Here is a 24,999-nt window from a genome sequence, read left to right on the forward strand (position 1 = left end):
AACAAGTGCACACTTGAAAACTAGGGGCGATAGAACTACGAAGTTAAGCATGTTCGGGCTGAAAAAGTGACAGGATGGGTGACCAGCCGGGAAGTTAGATGATTTGGAATGAGTGCCATAAAAACAAATCAAAAAATATTCAAAAAACAAATTTGGATTTTTTTTTCTAAAGAAGTCAAAAAAAATCTACCTTTTCGGGTCATACAAAATAAACACACCGGGCCTTTAGTCCCGGTTGGTAATTAGAACGAGGACTAATACCTTTCCCCCTCGCCCCCGCCACGTGGAGGACTATTAGCCCCACTTCGGGTCCGAACCGGGGCTAGCATTAGTCCCGCTTTGTTAGCCCCGGTTCGTGAACCGGGGCTATAGCCCCTTTTCCTACTAGTGATGGTTTATTTGTCCGGTTTTATTCGTCAAAACCTATCAACATGGGATCTGGTTTCAACGATCTCTACGCGAGAAATCCAATGGTGAAAATGGTTCGAGATTTGGATGCGCGATTAAAGAGATAAAACATTTTGAATAAACGGATCTACGAAAAAACGAAAAACTCCCAGTATGTCACTTGTCGCAATCCAAGAGTACATAAAAAAGTATAATACGACATGCATAGTTAGCATGTTATTGATAAAAGCACAACACATATGTTTATATACAATTGTTAATCCGGCATACCTAACACAAAACTATGTTCACAAAAGTCTTATATTTCAGAGTGTGCTCACATTTGGTTCCAAGTTTTTTAGATAACTCAAACAATATGTTTCCATTGTCGAACTTTATTTATAAAATGCTAACCCGCGCACGGCATCCAGTGGCCACTATTTAAGTTATTACAAGAAACAAGTGGAAACCGATGGGCTCCAATTTAGAAAGCAGCCATGGAGCGGTCGAAGGCCATTCATGCAAGATTCTTGCAAACATTAATTGGCATTGATCCATTGTTATAAAAAATCAAAAAATGCAAAATAAATCGATCACGGCATGCATGCATGCATCGATCCTCCTCTTCAGATTTCAGACTTGAGATGATCCTTGGGCCTTGAGTTGTGTTCTTCTTGGAAACATTCATGCCTTTTTCTGGTTGAAGAAGGCCCTCCTCTTCAAGAGGTCATCGGTGACGTGCAGAGCTCCTTCCGCAAAGACGAACGCCATCTGGTCGGCGCGTTCTTGGTTTGACATGTCGATGGTGCAATCATTTCCGCATTTCTTGTTCCTGGAATCGAACTCATCATAGCCCGCGTCCTTGGCGGTTTTGAGAACCGCCGGGTCCCGGACTGCATCGATCATCTTGGTGAGCACGGCCAGGTCGTGGATGCAGCCCGCGATGCACTTGGAGGGCTTCTTGTTGGCCTTGTAGACTGCGGCCGCCTCCGCCGCCTTCTTGGCCGCCACTTGGACCGACATCCCGATCACGTCCTTCACCTCCGGCGTCCTCACGTCCAGGTTGTCTAACAACAACTGTCTGCAATATACCTGGGAAGAAGCGGTTGCACATGTGGCGTTGATGGCTTCCACGCTCGGCCCAGGCTCTGGGTCCGACCGGACAAGTGCAGGGGGGGCGGCAACACCGAGGACGACGAGGACGACGAGCAGAGCCAATGGGTAGGTGTAAGGCAGCAGCGACATTACCATTGCCACGGTGATGGTGGTGATGAATGGGACGGAGAGGGTCAGGTGGGTGCGCACTTGCAGCGAGAAAGCAAATGGGATATCTTCCAGGTGTTCCCCTTCCCCTTGTTATATATGCAATGCACACACACACACACACATACACATACACATACACATACACGTACACTAGATAGATAGATGCATGCATGCTTGCTTGCTTGCTTTTGGACGCCTAATTTTAGTAGCTCGGCATGCAGTTGAGGAGGAGCTACACCTACGCGTACCTAATTAAGCCGTGGCCATAACATTCGTTCATTCAAAAATAAATTAAAGTTGTGGCCATGGATCCATCAACTTGTTCTCCCTACCTAATATAGATTCACACAAGAGTGCTTAGATTGGCATAATTGTTAGTCTCCTTCATCCTTTGCTGTATACAGTAGTAAGTACTCCCTCTGTCCCATAATAAGTAACTCAAATTTAGTACTAAGTTAGTACAAATTTTATAATTGAACAACGACACTTATTTTGCGACGGAGGGAGTATGTTTTAGTTCAACACAAACTCCGGCTAGCCGGCTGACCATACCCTATGTCTATGTTTAGAAAACAGACAGAATACCGCTCCCTCCATCCCGGTTTCAAGTGTCCCATAGCCACCCAGCCGAGTCTGGCTTTTTACTAGACCCCCTCGATCGAGTTGCCTCAAAAAATATATATAAACTAGACCCCGTGCAGTAATTATAGTAGAAACTAGTAGAAAACAGGGCTTTCGATCATCCCAGCTCGATTTACACATTAGTCCCGGTTCCGTTACGAACCGGGACTAATGTTAGCAATAGTCCCGGTTCGAGCGACAAGGGCGTGAGTCGGGCATTAGTCCCGGTTCAAATGGGACCTTTAGTCCCGGTTCGTGTCTCGAACCGGGACTAAAGGATTTGGAGGCTTTAGTCTCGGTTCTGTTTTTAAATTTGTTTTCTCTTTGTAGTTTCTATTTTAAATTGCTTATATCTTTTAGGATATTTGATGTTTTTGAGTGATTATTTTTGCATTATATTCAAAAAAAAATTCTAGTTTCTGTTTGTGCCATTAGTTTTCAAATTTGAATGGTTTAAATTTGAATTTGTTTAAATTTGCTTCAAACCCAGATTGTGAATAATTTGAGATTACAAAAATATTTTTAAATTTAATTCTTTTTGCTCCCAGTCATGTGTTAGATTGTTGTCACAGTAAGATTTATTTGGTTATTTTTAGAATGATTTAAATTAGGAATTTAATTAAAACAATACTGTTTTGCTTATATAGTGGTTTTAGTCATTTAATTGTTGTTTTTTATTATTTTTAGTTAGTTTTTCTGTAGATTTTAACATGTTGTAGTATGGTGCATATTTAATGCACAAAAAGTCTGGATTTGAAATAATTAAAAAAAATGCCTTTGTAGCAGATGGGTTTTCGTGTGAAACCTCGATGCTTCGAAGGAGATGATCCAGTTTGTACACGAAGTGCATCCAGTTTTTGCCATAACCCTCTCAATTTTATAGCACATGCCAGGTGGGTGAAATAATTATACCATGACAAGTTTCAGCCTTTTCAGAGTTCATTTGTAGTGCTTTTTAATTTCAGGGCTAATTAGCTCAAAAAAATAATGAAATGCATGAAAAATATCAACTGAAGTCAGAAATTGTTGAAAATTTATGATGTGCCTTTGAATGGTGCACTTTGGACACACAAAAAGTATGGAGTTCAAATAAGTTCAAAAAAAAATGAAATCCCTTTGTAAGAGATGAGTTTTCGTTCAAAACCCTGATACTTCGAAAGAGATTGTCCGTTTTGTACACGAAGTGCATCCAGTTTTTGTCGTAACCCTCTCAACTTTTTAGCACATGCTATGTGGCTGAGATGATGATACCATGCCAAGTTTCAACCTTTTCAGTGTTCATTTGTCAGGCTTTTCAATTTCAAGGTCATTTAGGTCAAAAAATCATTAAATGCATGAAAAATAGCAAATGAAGGTATAAAGGGTTGAAATTTTAGGATGTGGTTTTGAATGGTGCATGTTGAATGCACAAAATGCACAAAAAGTCTCGAGTTGAAATAAGTAAAAAAATGATGGGTTTTCGTTTGAAACCTTGATACTTCGAAGGAGATGGTCTAGTTTGTACACGAAGTGCATCCAGTTTTTGCCGAACCCTCTCAACTTTTTAGCACAAGCTATGTGGGTGGAATGATGATAACATGCCAAGTTTCAACATTTTCAGAGTTCATTAGTAGAGCTTTTCAATTTCAGGGTCATTTAGCTGAAAAAAATCATTAAAAGCATGAAAAATAGCAAATGAAGTTAGAGAGGGTTAACTTTGGCTTGGTTAACCTTAGTTGTGACTCTAGGACGGTGCTAGCGGATGTAGTCGATAATATGATTGGACTCATGGCTAAAGGGGTTCTGAAATTTTCAAACTCTCCTCCCCCCTAGTGGACCGCCATTTTAATTTTGTAGAAAATAAACAAAAATGATAAAATCTAAAAAAAAACCTTTGAGATTAGTCAAGTTTTAGTGGCTAGTTGGTATAGAAATTTTAAAATATAAATTTTGACCGTTTTTGCAAAAAAAAGGGAAAATTGTAAAACGATCGTAACTTTTGCATACGACATAAAAAAAAAGTTTAATATATCAAAAAAACTAGAGAAAAAGTAGGACTCAATTTGACCGGGGTTTGTCCGGTGAAGCTGTGTGAGATGCTCAAAATTCAAAATGTAAAAAAAGTTATTTCAAAAAAAAGATTTTTTTTGAGAAAAAACAAAATAATAATTTTATTTAAAACTGAAAAAATTATGTCATATTTGGATTCCTCACATTTTTCTGATAATAATGGATATATTAATTGTCGAATTTCGATTTACGTATTTAAAGATATTGACTATGCTAGATTGAATGAATAAATGACAAAAAAACGAATAAAATAATATTATTACTTATTTTATTTTCAATGAAATTCAATATTATTATTACTTACTTTGTTTATTTTAATAATTATTTGGATTTTAAAAAATTAAATCATGTGACATCAAGAACTAAGGTTTAATAGGATTGATAGCTTACTATTGTCACGAAAACGAACAAGTGCACACTTGAAAACTAGGGGCGATAGAACTACGAAGTTAAGCATGTTCGGGCTGAAAAAGTGACAGGATGGGTGACCAACCGGGAAGTTAGATGATTTGGAATGAGTGCCATAAAAACAAATCAAAAAATATTCAAAAAACAAATTTGGATTTTTTTTTTCTAAAGAAGTCAAAAAAAATCTACCTTTTCGGGTCATACAAAATAAACACACCGGGCCTTTAGTCCCGGTTGGTAATTAGAACGAGGACTAATACCTTTCCCCCTCGCCCCCGCCACGTGGAGGACTATTAGCCCCACTTCGGGTCCGAACCGGGGCTAGCATTAGTCCCGCTTTGTTAGCCCCGGTTCGTGAACCGGGGCTATAGCCCCTTTTCCTACTAGTGATGGTTTATTTGTCCGGTTTTATTCGTCAAAACCTATCAACATGGGATCTGGTTTCAACGATCTCTACGCGAGAAATCCAATGGTGAAAATGGTTCGAGATTTGGATGCGCGATTAAAGAGATAAAACATTTTGAATAAACGGATCTACGAAAAAACGAAAAACTCCCAGTATGTCACTTGTCGCAATCCAAGAGTACATAAAAAAGTATAATACGACATGAATAGTTAGCATGTTATTGATAAAAGCACAACACATATGTTTATATACAATTGTTAATCCGGCATACCTAACACAAAACTATGTTCACAAAAGTCTTATATTTCAGAGTGTGCTCACATTTGGTTCCAAGTTTTTTAGATAACTCAAACAATATGTTTCCATTGTCGAACTTTATTTATAAAATGCTAACCCGCGCACGGCATCCAGTGGCCACTATTTAAGTTATTACAAGAAACAAGTGGAAACCGATGGGCTCCAATTTAGAAAGCAGCCATGGAGCGGTCGAAGGCCATTCATGCAAGATTCTTGCAAACATTAATTGGCATTGATCCATTGTTATAAAAAATCAAAAAATGCAAAATAAATCGATCACGGCATGCATGCATGCATCGATCCTCCTCTTCAGATTTCAGACTTGAGATGATCCTTGGGCCTTGAGTTGTGTTCTTCTTGGAAACATTCATGCCTTTTTCTGGTTGAAGAAGGCCCTCCTCTTCAAGAGGTCATCGGTGACGTGCAGAGCTCCTTCCGCAAAGACGAACGCCATCTGGTCGGCGCGTTCTTGGTTTGACATGTCGATGGTGCAATCATTTCCGCATTTCTTGTTCCTGGAATCGAACTCATCATAGCCCGCGTCCTTGGCGGTTTTGAGCACCGCCGGGTCCCGGACTGCATCGATCATCTTGGTGAGCACGGCCAGGTCGTGGATGCAGCCCGCGATGCACTTGGAGGGGTTCTTGTTGGCCTTGTAGACTGCGGCCGCCTCCGCCGCCTTCTTGGCCGCCACTTGGACCGACATCCCGATCACGTCCTTCACCTCCGGCGTCCTCACGTCCAGGTTGTCTAACAACAACTGTCTGCAATATACCTGGGAAGAAGCGGTTGCACATGTGGCGTTGATGGCTTCCACGCTCGGCCCAGGCTCTGGGTCCGACCGGACAAGTGCAGGGGGGGCGGCAACACCGAGGACGACGAGGACGACGAGCAGAGCCAATGGGTAGGTGTAAGGCAACATCGACATTACCATTGCCACGGTGATGGTGGTGATGAATGGGACGGAGAGGGTCAGGTGGGTGCGCACTTGCAGCGAGAAAGCAAATGGGATATCTTCTAGGTGTTCCCCTTCCCCTTGTTATATATGCAATGCATACACACACCCACATACACATACACATACACATACACTAGATAGATAGATGCATGCTTGCTTGCTTGCTTGCTTTTGGACGCCTAATTTTAGTAGCTCGGCATGCAGTTGAGGAGGAGCTACACCTACGCGTACCTAATTAAGCCATGGCCATAACATTCATTCATTCAAAAATAAATTAAAGTTGTGGCCATGGATCCATCGACTTGTTCTCCCTACCTAATATAGATTCACACAAGAGTGCTTAGATTGGCATAATTGTTGGTCTCCTTCATCCTTTGCTATATACAGTAGTAAGTACTCCCCCTGTCCCAAAATAAGTAACTCAAATTTAGTACTTAGTTAGTATAAATTTTGTACTAGAACAGCGACACTTATTTTGCGACGGAGGGAGTATGTTTTAGTTCAACACAAACTCTGGCTAGCCGGCTGACCATACCCTATGTCTATGTTTAGAAAGCAGACAGAATACCGCTCCCTCCATCCCGGTTTCAAGTGTCCCATAGCCACCCAGCCGAGTCTGGCTTTTTACTAGACCCCCTCGATCGAGTTGCCTCAAAATATATATATAAACTAGACCCCGTGCAGTAATTATAGTAGAAACTAGTAGAAAACAGGGCTTTCGATCATCCCAGCTCGATTTACACATTAGTCCCGGTTCCGTTACGAACCGGGACTAATGTTAGCAATAGTCCCGGTTCCAGCGACAAGGGCGTGAGTCGGGCATTAGTCCCGGTTCAAATGGGACCTTTAGTCCCGGTTCGTGTCTCGAACCGGGACTAAAGGATTTGGAGGCTTTAGTCTCGGTTCTGTTTTTAAATTTGTTTTCTCTTTGTAGTTTCTATTTTAAATTGCTTATATCTTTTAGGATATTTGATGTTTTTGAGTGATTATTTTTGCATTATATTCAAAAAAAATTCTTGTTTCTGTTTGTGCCATTAGTTTTCAAATTTGAATGGTTTAAATTTGAATTTGTTTAAATTTGCTTCAAACCCAGATTGTGAATAATTTGAGATTACAAAAATATTTTTAAATTTAATTCTTTTTGCTCCCAGTCATGTGTTAGATTGTTGTCACAGTAAGATTTATTTGGTTATTTTTAGAATGATTTAAATTAGGAATTTAATTAAAACAATACTGTTTTGCTTATATAGTGGTTTTAGTCATTTAATTGTTGTTTTTTATTATTTTTAGTTAGTTTTTCTGTAGATTTTAACATGTTGTAGTATGGTGCATATTTAATGCACAAAAAGTCTGGATTTGAAATAATTAAAAAAAATGCCTTTGTAGCAGATGGGTTTTCGTGTGAAACCTCGATGCTTCGAAGGAGATGATCCAGTTTGTACACGAAGTGCATCCAGTTTTTGCCATAACCCTCTCAATTTTATAGCACATGCCAGGTGGGTGAAATAATTATACCATGACAAGTTTCAGCCTTTTCAGAGTTCATTTGTAGTGCTTTTTAATTTCAGGGCTAATTAGCTCAAAAAAATAATGAAATGCATGAAAAATATCAACTGAAGTCAGAAATTGTTGAAAATTTATGATGTGCCTTTGAATGGTGCACTTTGGACACACAAAAAGTATGGAGTTCAAATAAGTTCAAAAAAAAAAGAAATCCCTTTGTAAGAGATGAGTTTTCGTTCAAAACCCTGATACTTCGAAAGAGATTGTCCGTTTTGTACACGAAGTGCATCCAGTGTTTGTCGTAACCCTCTCAACTTTTTAGCACATGCTATGTGGCTGAGATGATGATACCATGCCAAGTTTCAACCTTTTCAGTGTTCATTTGTCAGGCTTTTCAATTTCAAGGTCATTTAGGTCAAAAAATCATTAAATGCATGAAAAATAGCAAATGAAGGTATAAAGGGTTGAAATTTTAGGATGTGGTTTTGAATGGTGCATGTTGAATGCACAAAATGCACAAAAAGTCTCGAGTTGAAATAAGTAAAAAAATGATGGGTTTTCGTTTGAAACCTTGATACTTCGAAGGAGATGGTCTAGTTTGTACACGAAGTGCATCCAGTTTTTGCCGAACCCTCTCAACTTTTTAGCACAAGCTATGTGGGTGGAATGATGATAACATGCCAAGTTTCAACATTTTCAGAGTTCATTAGTAGAGCTTTTCAATTTCAGGGTCATTTAGCTGAAAAAAATCATTAAAAGCATGAAAAATAGCAAATGAAGTTAGAGAGGGTTAACTTTGGCTTGGTTAACCTTAGTTGTGACTCTAGGACGGTGCTAGCGGATGTAGTCGATAATATGATTGGACTCTTGGCTAAAGGGGTTCTGAAATTTTCAAACTCTCCTCCCCCCTAGTGGACCGCCATTTTAATTTTGTAGAAAATAAACAAAAATGATAAAATCTAAAAAAAAACCTTTGAGATTAGTCAAGTTTTAGTGGCTAGTTGGTATAGAAATTTTAAAATATAAATTTTGACCGTTTTTGCAAAAAAAAGGGAAAATTGTAAAACGATCGTAACTTTTGCATACGACATCAAAAAAAAGTTTAATATATCAAAAAAACTAGAGAAAAAGTAGGACTCAATTTGACCGGGGTTTGTCCGGTGAAGCTGTGTGAGATGCTCAAAATTCAAAATGTAAAAAAAGTTATTTCAAAAAAAAGATTTTTTTTGAGAAAAAACAAAATAATAATTTTATTTAAAACTGAAAAAATTATGTCATATTTGGATTCCTCACATTTTTCTGATAATAATGGATATATTAATTGTCGAATTTCGATTTACGTATTTAAAGATATTGACTATGCTAGATTGAATGAATAAATGACAAAAAAACGAATAAAATAATATTATTACTTATTTTATTTTCAATGAAATTCAATATTATTATTACTTACTTTGTTTATTTTAATAATTATTTGGATTTTAAAAAATTAAATCATGTGACATCAAGAACTAAGGTTTAATAGGATTGATAGCTTACTATTGTCACGAAAACGAACAAGTGCACACTTGAAAACTAGGGGCGATAGAACTACGAAGTTAAGCATGTTCGGGCTGAAAAAGTGACAGGATGGGTGACCAACCGGGAAGTTAGATGATTTGGAATGAGTGCCATAAAAACAAATCAAAAAATATTCAAAAAAAAATTTGGATTTTTTTTTCTAAAGAAGTCAAAAAAAATCTACCTTTTCGGGTCATACAAAATAAACACACCGGGCCTTTAGTCCCGGTTGGTAATTAGAACGAGGACTAATACTTTTCCCCCTCGCCCCCGCCACGTGGAGGACTATTAGCCCCACTTCGGGTCCTAACCGGGGCTAGCATTAGTCCCGCTTTGTTAGCCCCGGTTCGTGAACCGGGGCTATAGCCCCTTTTCCTACTAGTGATGGTTTATTTGTCCGGTTTTATTCGTCAAAACCTATCAACATGGGATCTGGTTTCAACGATCTCTACGCGAGAAATCCAATGGTGAAAATGGTTCGAGATTTGGATGCGCGATTAAAGAGATAAAACATTTTGAATAAACGGATCTACGAAAAAACGAAAAACTCCCAGTATGTCACTTGTCGCAATCCAAGAGTACATAAAAAAGTATAATACGACATGCATAGTTAGCATGTTATTGATAAAAGCACAACACATATGTTTATATACAATTGTTAATCCGGCATACCTAACACAAAACTATGTTCACAAAAGTCTTATATTTCAGAGTGTGCTCACATTTGGTTCCAAGTTTTTTAGATAACTCAAACAATATGTTTCCATTGTCGAACTTTATTTATAAAATGCTAACCCGCGCACGGCATCCAGTGGCCACTATTTAAGTTATTACAAGAAACAAGTGGAAACCGATGGGCTCCAATTTAGAAAGCAGCCATGGAGCGGTCGAAGGCCATTCATGCAAGATTCTTGCAAACATTAATTGGCATTGATCCATTGTTATAAAAAATCAAAAAATGCAAAATAAATCGATCACGGCATGCATGCATGCATCGATCCTCCTCTTCAGATTTCAGACTTGAGATGATCCTTGGGCCTTGAGTTGTGTTCTTCTTGGAAACATTCATGCCTTTTTCTGGTTGAAGAAGGCCCTCCTCTTCAAGAGGTCATCGGTGACGTGCAGAGCTCCTTCCGCAAAGACGAACGCCATCTGGTCGGCGCGTTCTTGGTTTGACATGTCGATGGTGCAATCATTTCCGCATTTCTTGTTCCTGGAATCGAACTCATCATAGCCCGCGTCCTTGGCGGTTTTGAGCACCGCCGGGTCCCGGACTGCATCGATCATCTTGGTGAGCACGGCCAGGTCGTGGATGCAGCCCGCGATGCACTTGGAGGGGTTCTTGTTGGCCTTGTAGACTGCGGCCGCCTCCGCCGCCTTCTTGGCCGCCACTTGGACCGACATCCCGATCACGTCCTTCACCTCCGGCGTCCTCACGTCCAGGTTGTCTAACAACAACTGTCTGCAATATACCTGGGAAGAAGCGGTTGCACATGTGGCGTTGATGGCTTCCACGCTCGGCCCAGGCTCTGGGTCCGACCGGACAAGTGCAGGGGGGGCGGCAACACCGAGGACGACGAGGACGACGAGCAGAGCCAATGGGTAGGTGTAAGGCAACATCGACATTACCATTGCCACGGTGATGGTGGTGATGAATGGGACGGAGAGGGTCAGGTGGGTGCGCACTTGCAGCGAGAAAGCAAATGGGATATCTTCTAGGTGTTCCCCTTCCCCTTGTTATATATGCAATGCATACACACACCCACATACACATACACATACACATACACTAGATAGATAGATGCATGCTTGCTTGCTTGCTTGCTTTTGGACGCCTAATTTTAGTAGCTCGGCATGCAGTTGAGGAGGAGCTACACCTACGCGTACCTAATTAAGCCATGGCCATAACATTCATTCATTCAAAAATAAATTAAAGTTGTGCCATGGATCCATCGACTTGTTCTCCCTACCTAATATAGATTCACACAAGAGTGCTTAGATTGGCATAATTGTTGGTCTCCTTCATCCTTTGCTATATACAGTAGTAAGTACTCCCCCTGTCCCAAAATAAGTAACTCAAATTTAGTACTTACTTAGTATAAATTTTGTACTAGAACAGCGACACTTATTTTGCGACGGAGGGAGTATGTTTTAGTTCAACACAAACTCTGGCTAGCCGGCTGACCATACCCTATGTCTATGTTTAGAAAGCAGACAGAATACCGCTCCCTCCATCCCGGTTTCAAGTGTCCCATAGCCACCCAGCCGAGTCTGGCTTTTTACTAGACCCCCTCGATCGAGTTGCCTCAAAAAATATATATAAACTAGACCCCGTGCAGTAATTATAGTAGAAACCAGTAGAAAACAGGGCTTTCGATCATCCCAGCTCGATTTACACATTAGTCCCGGTTCCGTTACGAACCGGGACTAATGTTAGCAATAGTCCCGGTTCGAGCGACAAGGGCGTGAGTCGGGCATTAGTCCCGGTTCAAATGGGACCTTTAGTCCCGGTTCGTGTCTCGAACCGGGACTAAAGGATTTGGAGGCTTTAGTCTCGGTTCTGTTTTTAAATTTGTTTTCTCTTTGTAGTTTCTATTTTAAATTGCTTATATCTTTTAGGATATTTGATGTTTTTGAGTGATTATTTTTGCATTATATTCAAAAACAAATCTAGTTTCTGTTTGTGCCATTAGTTTTCAAATTTGAATGGTTTAAATTTGAATTTGTTTAAATTTGCTTCAAACCCAGATTGTGAATAATTTGAGATTACAAAAATATTTTTAATTTTAATTCTTTTTGCTCCCAGTCATGTGTTAGATTGTTGTCACAGAAAGATTTATTTGGTTATTTTTAGAATGATTTAAATTAGGAATTTAATTAAAACAATGTTGTTTTGCTTATATAGTGGTTTTAGTCATTTAATTGTTGTTTTTTATTATTTTTAGTTAGTTTTTCTGTAGATTTTAACATGTTGTAGTATGGTGCATATTTAATGCACAAAAAGTCTGGATTTGAAATAATTAAAAAAATGCCTTTGTACCAGATGGGTTTTCGTGTGTAACCTCGATGCTTCGAAGGAGATGATCCAGTTTGTACACGAAGTGCATCCAGTTTTTGCCGTAACCCTCTCAACTTTATAGCACATGCCAGGTGGGAGAAATAATTATACCATGACAAGTTTCAGCCTTTTCAGAGTTCATTTGTAGTGCTTTTTAATTTCAGGGCTAATTAGCTCAAAAATAATAATGAAATGCATGAAAAATACCAACTGAAGTCAGAAATTGTTGAAAATTTATGATGTGCCTTTGAATGGTGCACTTTGAACACACAAAAACTATGGAGTTCAAATAAGTTCAAAAAAATGAAATCCCTTTGTAAGAGATGAGTTTTCGTTCAAAACCATGATACTTCGAAAGATATTGTCCGTTTTGTACACGAAGTGCATCCAGTTTTTGTCGTAACCCTCTCAACTTTTTAGCACATGCTATGTGGCTGAGATGATGATACCATGCCAAGTTTCAACCTTTTCAGAGTTCATTTGTCAGGCTTTTCAATTTCAGGGTCATTTAGCTCAAAAAATCATTAAATGCATGAAAAATAGCAAATGAAGGTATAAAGGGTTGAAATTTTAGGATGTGGTTTTGAATGGTGCATGTTGAATGCACAAAATGCACAAAAAGTCTAGAGTTGAAATAAGTAAAAAAATGATGGGTTTTCGTTTGAAACCTTGATACTTCGAAGGAGATGGTCTAGTTTGTACACGAAGTGCATCCAGTTTTTGCTGTAACCCTCTCAACTTTTTAGCACAAGCTATGTGGGTGAAATGATGATAACATGCCAAGTTTCAACATTTTCAGAGTTCATTAGTAGAGCTTTTCAATATCAGGGTCATTTAGCTCAAAAAAAATCATTAAAAGCATGAAAAATAGCAAATGAAGTTAGAGAGGGTTAACTTTGGCTTGGTTAACCTTAGTTGTGACTCTAGGACGGTGCTAGCGGATGTAGTCGATGGTATGATTTGACTCTTGGCTAAAGGGGTTCTGAAAATTTCAAACTCTCCTCCCCCCTAGTGGACCGCCTTTTTAATTTTGTAGAAAATAAACAAAAATGATAAAATCTTAAAAAGAAAACCTTTGAGATGTAGTCAGGTTTTAGTGGCTAGATGGTATAGAAATTTTAAAATATAAATTTTGACCGTTTTATTAAAAAAAGGGAAAAATGTAAAACGATCATAACTTTTGCATACGACATAAAAAAAGTTTAATATATCAAAAAAATAGAGAAAAAGTAGGACTCAATTTGACCGGGGCTTGTCCGGTGAAGCTCTGTGAGATGCTCAAAATTCAAAATGTAAAAAAAGTTATTTCAAAAAAAAGATTTTTTTTGAGAAAAAACAAAATAATAATTTTATTTAAAACTAAAAAAATTATGTCATATTTGGATTCCTCACATTTTTCTGATAATAATGGATATATTAATTGTCGAATTTCGATTTACGTATTTAAAGATATTGACTATGCTAGATTGAATGAATAAATGACAAAAAAACGAATAAAATAATATTATTACTTATTTTATTTTTAATGAAATTCAATATTATTATTACTTACTTTGTTTATTTTAATAATTATTTGGATTTAAAAAAATTAAATCATGTGACATGAAGAACTGAGGTTTAATAGGATTGATACCTTACTATTGTCACGAAAACGAACAAGTGCACACTTGGAAACTAGGGGCGATAGAACTACGAAGTTAAGCATGTTCGGGCTGAAAAAGTGACTGGATGGGTGACCAGCCGGGAAGTTAGATGATTTAGAATGAGTGCCGTAAAAACAAATGAAAAAATATTCAAAAAACAAATTTGGATTTTTTTTTTCTAAAAAAGTCAATTTTTTTTACCTTTTCGTGTCATACAAAATAAACACACCGGGCCTTTAGTCCCGGTTGGTAATTAGAACGAGGACTAATACCTTTCCGCCTCGCCCCCCGCCACGTGGAGGACTATTAGCCCCACTTCGGGTCCGAACCGGGGCTAGCATTAGTCCCGCTTTGTTAGCCCCGGTTCGTGAACCGGGGCTATAGCCCCTTTTCCTACTAGTGATGGTTTATTTGTCCGGTTTTATTCATCAAAACCTATCAACATGGGATCTGGTTCCAACGATCTCTACGCGAGAAATCCAACGGTGAAAATGGTTCGAGATTTGGATGCGCGGTTAAAGAGATAAAACATTTTGAATAAACTGATCTACGAAAAAACGGAAAACTCCCAGTATGTCACTTATCGCAATCCAAGAGTACATAAAAAAGTATAATACGACATGCATAATTAGCATGTTATTGATAAAAGCACATAACATATGTTTATATACAATTGTTAATCCGGCATACCTAACACAAAACTATGTTCACAAAAGTCTTATATTACAAAGTGTGCTCACATTTGGTTCCAACTTTTTTAGATAATTCAAACAATATGTTTCCATTGTCAAACTTTATTTATAAAATGCTAACCCGCGCACGGCATCCAGTGGCCACTATTTAAGTTATTACAAGAAACAAGTGGAAACCGATGGGCTCCAATTTAGAAAGCAGCGATGGAGCGGTCGAAGGCCATTCATGCAAGATTCTTGCAAACATTAATTGGCATTGATCCATTGTTATAAAAAAAATCAAAAAATGCAAAATAAATCGATCACGGCATGCATGCATGCATCGATCCTCCTCTTCAGAGTTCAGACTTGAGATGATCCTTGGGCCTTGAGTTGTGTTATTCTTGGAAACATTCATGCCTTCTTCTGGTTGAAGAAGGCCCTCCTGTTCAAGAGGTCATCGGTGACTTGCAGAGCTCCTTCCGGAAAGACGAACGCCATCTGGTCGGCGCGTTCTTGGTTTGACATGTCGATGGTGCAATCATTTCCGCATTTCTTGTTCCTGGAATCGAACTCATCATAGCCCGCGTCCTTGGCGGTTTTGAGCACCGCCGGGTCCCGGACTGCATCGATCATCTTGGTGAGCACGGCCAGGTCGTGGATGCAGCCCGCGATGCACTTGGATGGGTTCTTGTTGGCCTTGTAGACTGCGGCCGCCTCCGCCGCCTTCTTGGCCGCCACTTGGACCGACATCCCGATCACGTCCTTCACCTCCGGCGTCCTCACGTCCAGGTTGTCTAACAACAACTGTCTGCAATATACCTGGGAAGAAGCGGTTGCACATGTGGCGTTGATGGCTTCCACGCTCGGCCCAGGCTCTGGGTCCGACCGGACAAGTGCAGGGGGGGCGGCAACACCGAGGACGACGAGGACGACGAGCAGAGCCAATGGGTAGGTGTAAGGCATCATCGACATTACCGTTGCCACGGTGATGGTGGTGATGAATGGGACGGAGAGGGTCAGGTGGGTGCGCACTTGCTGCGAGAAAGCAAATGGGATATCTTCTAGGTGTTCCCCTTCCCCTTGTTATATATGCAATGCATACACACACACATACACATACACATACACGTACACTAGATAGATAGATGCATGCATGCTTGCTTTTGGACGCCTAATTTTAGTAGCTCGGCATGCAGTTGAGGAGGAGCTACACATACGCGTACCTAATTAAGCCGTTGCCATAACATTCATTCATTCAAAAATAAATAAAAGTTGTGGCCATGGATCCATCGACTTGTTCTCCCTACCTAATATAGATTCACACAAGAGTGCTTAGATTGGCATAACTGTTGGTCTCCTTCATCCTTTGCTATATACAGTAGTAAGTACTCCCTCTGTCCCGTAATAAGTAACTCAAATTTAGTACTAAGTTAGTACAAATTTTGTACTAGAACAGCGACACTTATTTTGCGACGGAGGGAGTATGTTTTAGTTCAACACAAACTCCGGCTAGCCGGCTGACCATACCCTATGTCTATGTTTAGAAAACAGACAGAATACCGCTCCCTCCATCCCGGTTTCAAGTGTCCCATAGCCACCCAGCCGAGTCTGGCTTTTTACTAGACCCCCTCGATCGAGTTGCCTCAAAAAATATATATAAACTAGACCCCGTGCAGTAATTATAGTAGAAACTAGTAGAAAACAGGGCTTTCGATCATCCCAGCTCGATTTACACATTAGTCCCGGTTCCGTTACGAACCGGGACTAATGTTAGCAATAGTCCCGGTTCGAGCGACAAGGGCGTGAGTCGGGCATTAGTCCCGGTTCAAATGGGACCTTTAGTCCCGGTTCGTGTCTCGAACCGGGACTAAAGGATTTGGAGGCTTTAGTCTCGGTTTTGTTTTTAAATTTGTTTTCTCTTTGTAGTTTCTATTTTAAATTGCTTATATCTTTTAGGATATTTGATGTTTGTGAGTGATTATTTTTGCATTAGCTTCAAAATTTTGTCTAGTTTCTGTTTGTGCCATTAGTTTTCAAATTTGAATGGTTTAAATTTGAATTTGTTCAAATTTGCTTCAAACCCAGATTGTGAATAACTTGAGATTACAAATAGTTTTAAATTTAATTCTTTTTGCTCCTAGTCATGTGTTAGATTGTTGTCACAGTAAGATTTATTTGGTTATTTTTAGAATGACTTAAATGAGGAATTTAATTAAAACAATACTGTTTTGCTTATATAGTGGTTTTAGTCATTTAATTGTTGTTTTTTTATTATTTTTATTTAGTTTTTCTGTAGATTTTAACATGTTGTAGTATGGTGCATATTGAATGCACAAAAAGTTTGGATTTGAAATAATTTTTAAAAAATGCCTTTGTAGCAGATGGGTTTTCGTGTGAAACCTCGATACTTCGAAGGAGATGATCCAGTTTGTACAAGAAGTGCATCCAGTTTTTGTAGTAACTCTCTCAACTTTTTAGCACATGCTATGTGGGTGAGATGATGATACCATGCAAAGTTTCAACCTTTTGAGAGTTTATTTGTCAGGCTTTTCAATTTCAGGGTCATTTAGGTCAAAAAATCATTAAATGCATGAAAAATAGGAAATGAAGTTATAAAGGGTTGAAATTTTAGGATGAGGTTTTGAATGTTGCATGTTGAATGCAAAAAATGCACAAAAAGTCTGGAGTTGAAATAAGTAAAAAAATATGGGTTTTCGTTTGGAACGTTGATACTTCGAAGGAGATGATCCAGTTTGTACACGAAGTGCATCCAGTTTTTGCCGTAACCCTCTCAACTTTTTAGCACAAGCTATGTGGGTGAAATGATGATAACATGCCAAGTTTCAACATTTTCAGAGTTCATTTGTAGAGCTTTTTAATTTCAGGGTCATTTAGCTCAAAAAAAATCATTAAATGCATAAAAATAGCAAATGAAGTTGGAGAGGGTTAACTTTGGCTTGGTTAACCTTAGTTGTGACTCTAGGACGGTGCTAGCGGATGTAGTCGACAGTATGATTGGACTCTTGGCTAAAGGGGGGTTCTGAAATTTTCAAACTCTCCTCCCCCTTGTGGACCGCCTTTTTAATTTTGTAGAAAATAAACAAAAGTGATAAAATCTTCAAAAAAATAAAATCCTTTGAGATGTAGTTAGGTTTTAGTGGCTAGTTGGTATAGAAATTTTAAAATATGAGACCGTTTTTGCAAAAAAAGGGAAAAAATGTAAAACGATTATAACTTTTACATACGACGTCGAAAAAAGTTTAATATATCAAAAAAACTAGAGAAAAAGTGGGACTCAATTTCACCGGGGCTTGCCCGGTGAAGCTCTTTCACATGCTCAAAATTCGAAATGTAAAATAAGTTTTCTTAAAAAAAGATTTTTTTTCAGATTTATTTATTTATTTAAAACTAAAAAAATTATGTCATATTTGGATTCCTCACATTTGTGTGATAATAATGGATATATTAATTGTCGAATTTTGATTTACATATTTAAAGATATTGACTATGCGAGATTGAATGAATAAATGACAAAAAAACGAATAAAATAATATTATTACTTATTTTATTTGCAATGAAATTGAATATTATTATTACTTATTTTGTTTATTTTAATAATTATTTGGATTTTAAAAAATTAAATCATGTGACATCAAGAACTAAGGGTTAATAGGATTGATAGCTTACTATTGTCAAGAAAACAAACAAGTGCACTGACACTTCTCCATCGTATCTACTTTTCCAAACTCTTTTGCCCTTGTCTTGGACTCTAATTTGCATGATTTGAATGGAACTAACCCGGACTAACGTTGTTTTCAGCAGAATTGCCATGATGTTGTTTTTTTGCACAATTAAAAGTTCTCGGAATGACATGAAAACTTACGAGGATTTTTTGTGGAATATATGAAAAATACTGGCGCAAGAATTACCCAAAGCCACGGAGCCAGGAGCCCACAAGCCCAGGAGGCGCCCCCTAGGGTGCGCCTCGCAGGCTTGTGAGCTCCTCGAGGCTCCGCAGCCTCCAACTCGGACTCTATTTAGTCCCTCTCTTCCAGGAAAAAAATCAGGAGAGAAGAGTTCATCGCGTTTCACGATGCGGAGTCGCCGCCACCGCGTGTTCTTCCTCCGGAGGGCTCCGGAGAGGGGAAATCGACGCCATCTTCATCATCAACCATCCTCCATCGCCAATTCCATGATGCTCTCCATTGTTCGCGAGTAATCCCATCGTAGGCTTCCTCGACGATGATGGATTGGATGAGATTTATCATGTAATCGAGTTAGTTTTGATGGGGTTTGATCCCTAGTATCCACTATGTTCTGAGATTGATGTTGCTACCACTTTGCTATGCTTAATGCTTGTCACTAGGGCTCGAGTGCCATGATTTCAGATCTGAACCTATTATGTTTTCATCAATATATGTGTGTTCTAGATCCTATCTTGCAAGTTGTAGTCACCTACTATGTGTTATGACCCGGCAACCCTGGAGTGACAATAGCCGGAACCACTCCCGGTGATGACCATAGTATGAGGAGTTCATGTATTCACTATGTGCTAATCCTTTGTTCCGGTTCTATATTAAAAGGAGACCTTAATATCCCTTAGTTTCCATTAGGACCCCGCTGCCATGAGAGGGATGGACAAAAGATGTCATGCAAGTTCTTTTCCCTAAGCACGTATGACTATGTACGAAATACATGCCTACATTACATCGACGAACTGGAGCTAGTTGCAAATCATCCTTTGTTATAATTGTTGCATAATGAATGCCATCCGATATAATTATCCATCACCGATCCAATGCCTACGAGCTTTTCTTATACTGGTCCTTGCTAAGTTACTTTGCCGCTATTGCTGTCACACTTGTCACCACTACTACTGTTACCGCTGCTACTGTTACTATCACACTACTTTGCTACTGAAACTTTGCTGCAGATACTAAGTCTTTCAGGTGTGGTTGAATTGACTGTTGGAATTATGCCCTAGAGGCAATGATAAATATAGTTATTATGATAATTCCTGTATCAAGATAATCGTTTATTATCCATGCTATAATTGTATTGAATGAAGACTCATTTACATGTCTGGATACATAGACAAAACACTGTCCCTAGCAAGCCTCTAGTTGGCTAGCCAGTTGATCAAAGATAGTCAGTGTCTTCTGATTTTGAACAAGGTGTTGTTGCTTGATAATTGGATCACGTCATTAGGAGAATCACGTGATGGACTGGACCCAAACTAATAGACGTAGCATGTTGATCGTGTCATTTTGTTGCTACTGTTTTCTGCGTGTCAAGTATTTGTTCCTATGACCATGAGATCATATAACTCACTAACACCGGAGGAATACTTTGTGTGTATCAAACGTCGCAACGTAACTGGGTGACTATAAAGATGCTCTACAGGTATCTCCGAAGGTGTTCGTTGAGTTAGTATGGATCAAGACTGGGATTTGTCACTCTGTGTGACGGAGAGGTATCTCGGGGCCCACTCGGTAATACAACATCACACACAAGCCTTGCAAGCAATGTGACTTAGTGTAAGTTGCGGGATCTTGTATTACGGAACGAGTAAAGAGACTTGCCCGTAAACGAGATTGAAATAGGTATGCGGATAGTGACGATCGAATCTCGGGCAAGTAACATACCGAAGGACAAAGGGAATGACATACGGGATTATATGAATCCTTGGCACTGAGGTTCAAACGATAAGATCTTCGTAGAATATGTAGGATCCAATATGGGCATCCAGGTCCTGCTATTGGATATTGACCGAGGAGTCTCTCGGGTCATGTCTACATAGTTCTCGAACCCGCAGGGTCTGCACACTTAAGGTTCGACGTTGTTTTATGCGTATTTGAGTTATATGGTTGGTTACCGAATGTTGTTCGGAGTCTCGGATGAGATCACGGATGTCACGAGGGTTTCCGGAATGGTCCGGAAACGAAGATTGATATATAGGATGACCTCATTTGATTACCGGAAGGTTTTCGGAGTTACCGGGAATGTACCGGGAATGACAAATGGGTTCAGGGAGTTCACTGGGGGGGGGGGCAACCCACCCCGGGGAAGCCCATAGGCCTTGGGGTGGCACACCAGCCCTTAGTGGGCTGGTGGGACAGCCCAAGAAGGCCCTATGGGCCATAGGAAGAAAATCAAAGAGAAAAAAAGGGAGGAGGTGGGAAAGGAAAGAAGGACTCCACCCACCAAACCAAGTAGGACTCGGTTTGGGGGGGGGGAGACCTTCCCCCCTTGGCTCGGCCGACCCCCTTGGGGCTCCTTGAGCCCCAAGGCAAGGCTCCCCCTCTCCCACCTATATATACGGAGGTTTTAGGGCTGATTTGCGACGACTTTTCCATGGCAGCCCGATCACGTACCTCCACGATTTTTCCTCTAGATCGCGTTTCTGCGGAGCTCGGGCGGAGCCCTGCTGAGACAAGATCATCACCAACCTCCGGAGTGCCATCACGCTGCCGGAGAATTCATCTACCTCTCTGTCTCTCTTGCTGGATCAAGAAGGCCGAGATCATCGTCGAGCTGTACGTGTGCTGAATGCGGAGGTGCCGTCCGTTCGGCACTAGATCATGGGACTGATCGCGGGACGGTTCGCGGGGCGGATCGAGGGACGTGAGGACGTTCCACTACATCAACCGCGTTCACTAACGCTTCTGCTGTATGGTCTACAAGGGCACGTAGATCACACATCCCCTCTAGTAGATGGACATCACCATGATAGGTCTTCGTGCGCGTAGGAAATTTTTTGTTTCCCATGCGACGTTCCCCAACAGTGGCATCATGAGCTAGGTTCATGCGTAGATGTCTTCTCGAGTAGAACACAAAAGTTTTTGTGGGCGGTGATGTGCGTTTTGCTGCCCTCCTTAGTTTTTTCTTGATTCTGCGGTATTGTTGGATTGAAGCGGCTTGGACCGGCATTACTCGTACGCTTACGAGAGACTGGTTTCATCTCTACGAGTAACCCCGTTGCTCAAAGATGACTGGCAAGTGTCAGTTTCTCCAACTTTAGTTGAATCGGATTTGACCGAGGAGGTCCTTGGATGAGGTTAAATAGAAACTCATATATCTCCGTTGTGGTGTTTGCGTAAGTAAGATGCGATCCTACTAGATACCCATGGTCACCACGTAAAACATGCAACAACAAAATTAGAGGACGTCTAACTTGTTTTTGCAGGGTATGCTTGTGATGTGATATGGCCAACGATGTGATGTGATATATTGGATGTATGAGATGATCATGTTGTAATAGATAATATCGACTTGCACGTCGATGGTACAGCAACCGGCAGGAGCCATAGGGTTGTCTTTATACTAACGTTTGTGCTTGCAGATGCTTTTACTATTTTGCTAGGATGTAGCTTTAGTAGTAATAGCATGAGTAGCACGACAACCCCGATGGCGACACGTTGATGGAGATCATGGTGTGGCGCCGGTGACAAGAAGATCGTGCCCGTGCTTTGGTGATGGAGATCAAGGAGCACATGATGATGGCCATATCATGTCACTTATGAATTGCATGTGATGTTAATCCTTTTATGCACCTTATTTTGCTTAGAACGACGGTAGCATTATGAGGTGATCTCTCGCTAAAATTTCAAGACGAAATTGTGTTCTCCCCGACTGTGCACCGTTGCTACAGTTCGTCGTTTCGAGACACCCCGTGATGATCGGGTGTGATAGACTCAACGTTCACATACAACGGGTGCAAAACAGTTGCGCACGCGGAACACTCGGGTTAAGCTTGACGAGCCTAGCATGTGTAGACATGGCCTCGGAACACATGAGACCGAAAGGTCGATCATGAATCATATAGATGATATGATTAGCATAGGGATGCTTACCACTGAAACTATGCTCAACTCACGTGATGATCGGACTTGAGCTAGTGTAAGTGGATCATGAACCACTCAAATGACTAGAGAGATGTACTTTTTGAGTGGGAGTTTAGCAAATAATTTGATTAAGTTAAACTCTAATTATCTTGAACATAGTCTAAGTCCACTTTGAATATATTTGTGTTGTAGATCATGGCTCACGCGACAGTCACCCTGAATTTTAATACGTTCCTAGAGAAAGCTAAGTTGAAAGATGATGGAAGCAACTTTGTAGACTGGGCTCGTAATCTTAAGCTAATCTTACAAGCTGGGAAGAAGGATTATGTCCTTAATGCTGCGCTAGGAGATGAACCACCCGCTACGGCTGATCAAGATGTTAAGAACGCTTGGTTAGCACGTAAGGAGGACTACTCAGTAGTTCAATGTGCAATCTTGTATGGCTTAGAACCGGGACTTCAACGTCGCTTTGAGCGTCATGGAGCATTTGAGATGTTCCAGCAGTTGAAGTTTATCTTTCAGAAGAACGCCCGGATCGAGAGGTATGAGACCTCCGATAAATTCTATGCTTGCAAGATGGAGGAGAACTCGTCTGTCAGTGAACATGTGCTCAAAATGTCTGGGTACTCAAACCGTCTAGCTGAGCTGGGGATTGAACTCCCGCAAGAGGCTATCACTGACATAATCCTTCAATCACTGCCGCCAAGCTATAAAGGCTTTGTGTTGAACTACAACATGCAAGGGATGAACAAGTCACCCGGCGAGTTGTTTGCGATGCTGAAAGTCGCAGAGTCTGAACTCCGTAAAGAACATCAAGTGTTGATGGTGAATAAGACCACTAGTTTCAAGAGAAACGACAAAGGCAAGAAGGGTAAATCAAAGAAGAGCGGCAAGCCTGTTGCCAATCCAATGAAGAAACCCAAAGCTGGACCTAAGCCTAAAACAGAGTGTTACTATTGCAAGGGTATGGGTCACTGGAAGCGCAATTACCCCAAGTATCTGGCTGATAAGAAGGCGGCCAAAGAAAAATCAGGTATATTCGATATACATGTTATTGATGTGTACTTAACTGGCTCTCGTAGTAGTGCCTGGGTATTCGATACCGGTTCTGTTGCTCATATTTGCAACTCGAAACAGGAACTGCGGAATAGACGAAGGCTGGCGAAAGATGAAGTGACGATGCGCGTAGGAAATGGTTCCAAGGTTGATGCAATCGGCGTCGGCACAGTTTCACTTCAGTTACCATCAGGATTAGTTATGAACTTGAATCATTGTTATTTAGTGCATGCGTTGAGCATGAACATTATATCTGGATCTTGTTTATTGCGAGACGGTTACTCTTTTAAGTCAGAGAATAATGGTTGTTCTATTTCTATGAGTAACATCTTTTATGGTCATGCACCCAATGTGAGAGGATTGTTCATATTGAATCTTGATAGCGATACACACATACATAACATTGAGACCAAAAGAGTTAGAGTTAACAATGATAGCGCCATATTTTTGTGGCACTGCCGCTTAGGTCATATTGGTGTAAAGCGCATGAAGAAACTCCATGCCGATGGACTTTTGGAGTCACTTGACTTTGATTCACTTGACACGTGCGAACCATGCCTCATGGGCAAGATGACTAAAACTCCGTTCTCCGGAACAATGGGGCGTGCAAGTGACTTGTTGGAAATCATACATACCGATGTGTGTGGTCCGATGAGTGTAGAGGCACGCGGCGGATATCGTTATTTTCTCACCTTCACTGACGATTTGAGTAGATATGGTTATGTCTACTTAATGAAGCACAAGTCTGAAACATTTGAAAATTTCAAGCAATTTCAGAGTGAAGTTGAAAATCATCGTAACAAGAAGATCAAGTTCCTACGGTCTGATCGTGGGGGTGAATATCTGAGTTTCGAGTTTGGTGCTCACTTAAGACAATGTGGAATTGTTTCACAGTTGACACCGCCTGGAACACCACAGCGTAATGGTGTGTTCGAACGTCGTAATCGTACTTTATTAGAGATGGTGCGATCTATGATGTCTCTTACCGATTTGCCATTATCGTTTTGGAGTTATGCATTAGAAACAACTGCATTCACTTTAAATAGGGCACCATCAAAATCCGTTGTGACGACACCATACGAACTGTGGTATGGCAAAAGGCCAAAGTTGTCGTTTCTTAAAGTTTGGGGATGTGATGCTTATGTCAAAAAGCTTCAGCCTGAAAAGCTGGAACCCAAAGCGGAAAAGTGCGTCTTCATAGGTTACCCAAAAGAGACAGTTGGGTACACCTTCTATCTCAAATCCGAGGGCAAAGTGTTTGTTGCTAAA

General features: G+C 40.2%; 4 protein-coding genes across 4 annotated transcripts; all 4 read right to left on the reverse strand.

Moving 5' to 3' along the window:
• Positions 1–947: 947 nt before the first annotated feature.
• LOC123421221 lies at positions 948–1,638 on the reverse strand. The gene has a single exon (XM_045107511.1). The coding sequence runs from the start codon at positions 1,636–1,638 to the stop codon at positions 1,072–1,074; it is 567 nt and encodes a 188-aa protein (XP_044963446.1). The 3' UTR covers positions 948–1,071.
• Positions 1,639–5,654: 4,016 nt separating this feature from the next.
• Positions 5,655–6,444, reverse strand: LOC123421235. The gene has a single exon (XM_045107519.1). It carries the CDS (start codon positions 6,366–6,368, stop codon positions 5,802–5,804), a length of 567 nt encoding a protein of 188 aa, XP_044963454.1. The 5' UTR covers positions 6,369–6,444; the 3' UTR covers positions 5,655–5,801.
• Positions 6,445–10,373: 3,929 nt separating this feature from the next.
• Positions 10,374–11,163, reverse strand: LOC123421248. Its single transcript, XM_045107522.1, has one exon. It carries the CDS (start codon positions 11,085–11,087, stop codon positions 10,521–10,523), a length of 567 nt encoding a protein of 188 aa, XP_044963457.1. The 5' UTR covers positions 11,088–11,163; the 3' UTR covers positions 10,374–10,520.
• Positions 11,164–15,241: 4,078 nt separating this feature from the next.
• On the reverse strand, positions 15,242–15,860 carry LOC123421264. The gene has a single exon (XM_045107524.1). The coding sequence runs from the start codon at positions 15,800–15,802 to the stop codon at positions 15,242–15,244; it is 561 nt and encodes a 186-aa protein (XP_044963459.1). The 5' UTR covers positions 15,803–15,860.
• Between the last annotated feature and the right edge of the window lie 9,139 nt (positions 15,861–24,999).

Source organism: Hordeum vulgare, chromosome 1H (assembly GCF_904849725.1).
Source record: "Hordeum vulgare subsp. vulgare chromosome 1H, MorexV3_pseudomolecules_assembly, whole genome shotgun sequence".
In the NCBI taxonomy this organism is placed as follows: domain Eukaryota; kingdom Viridiplantae; phylum Streptophyta; class Magnoliopsida; order Poales; family Poaceae; genus Hordeum; species Hordeum vulgare.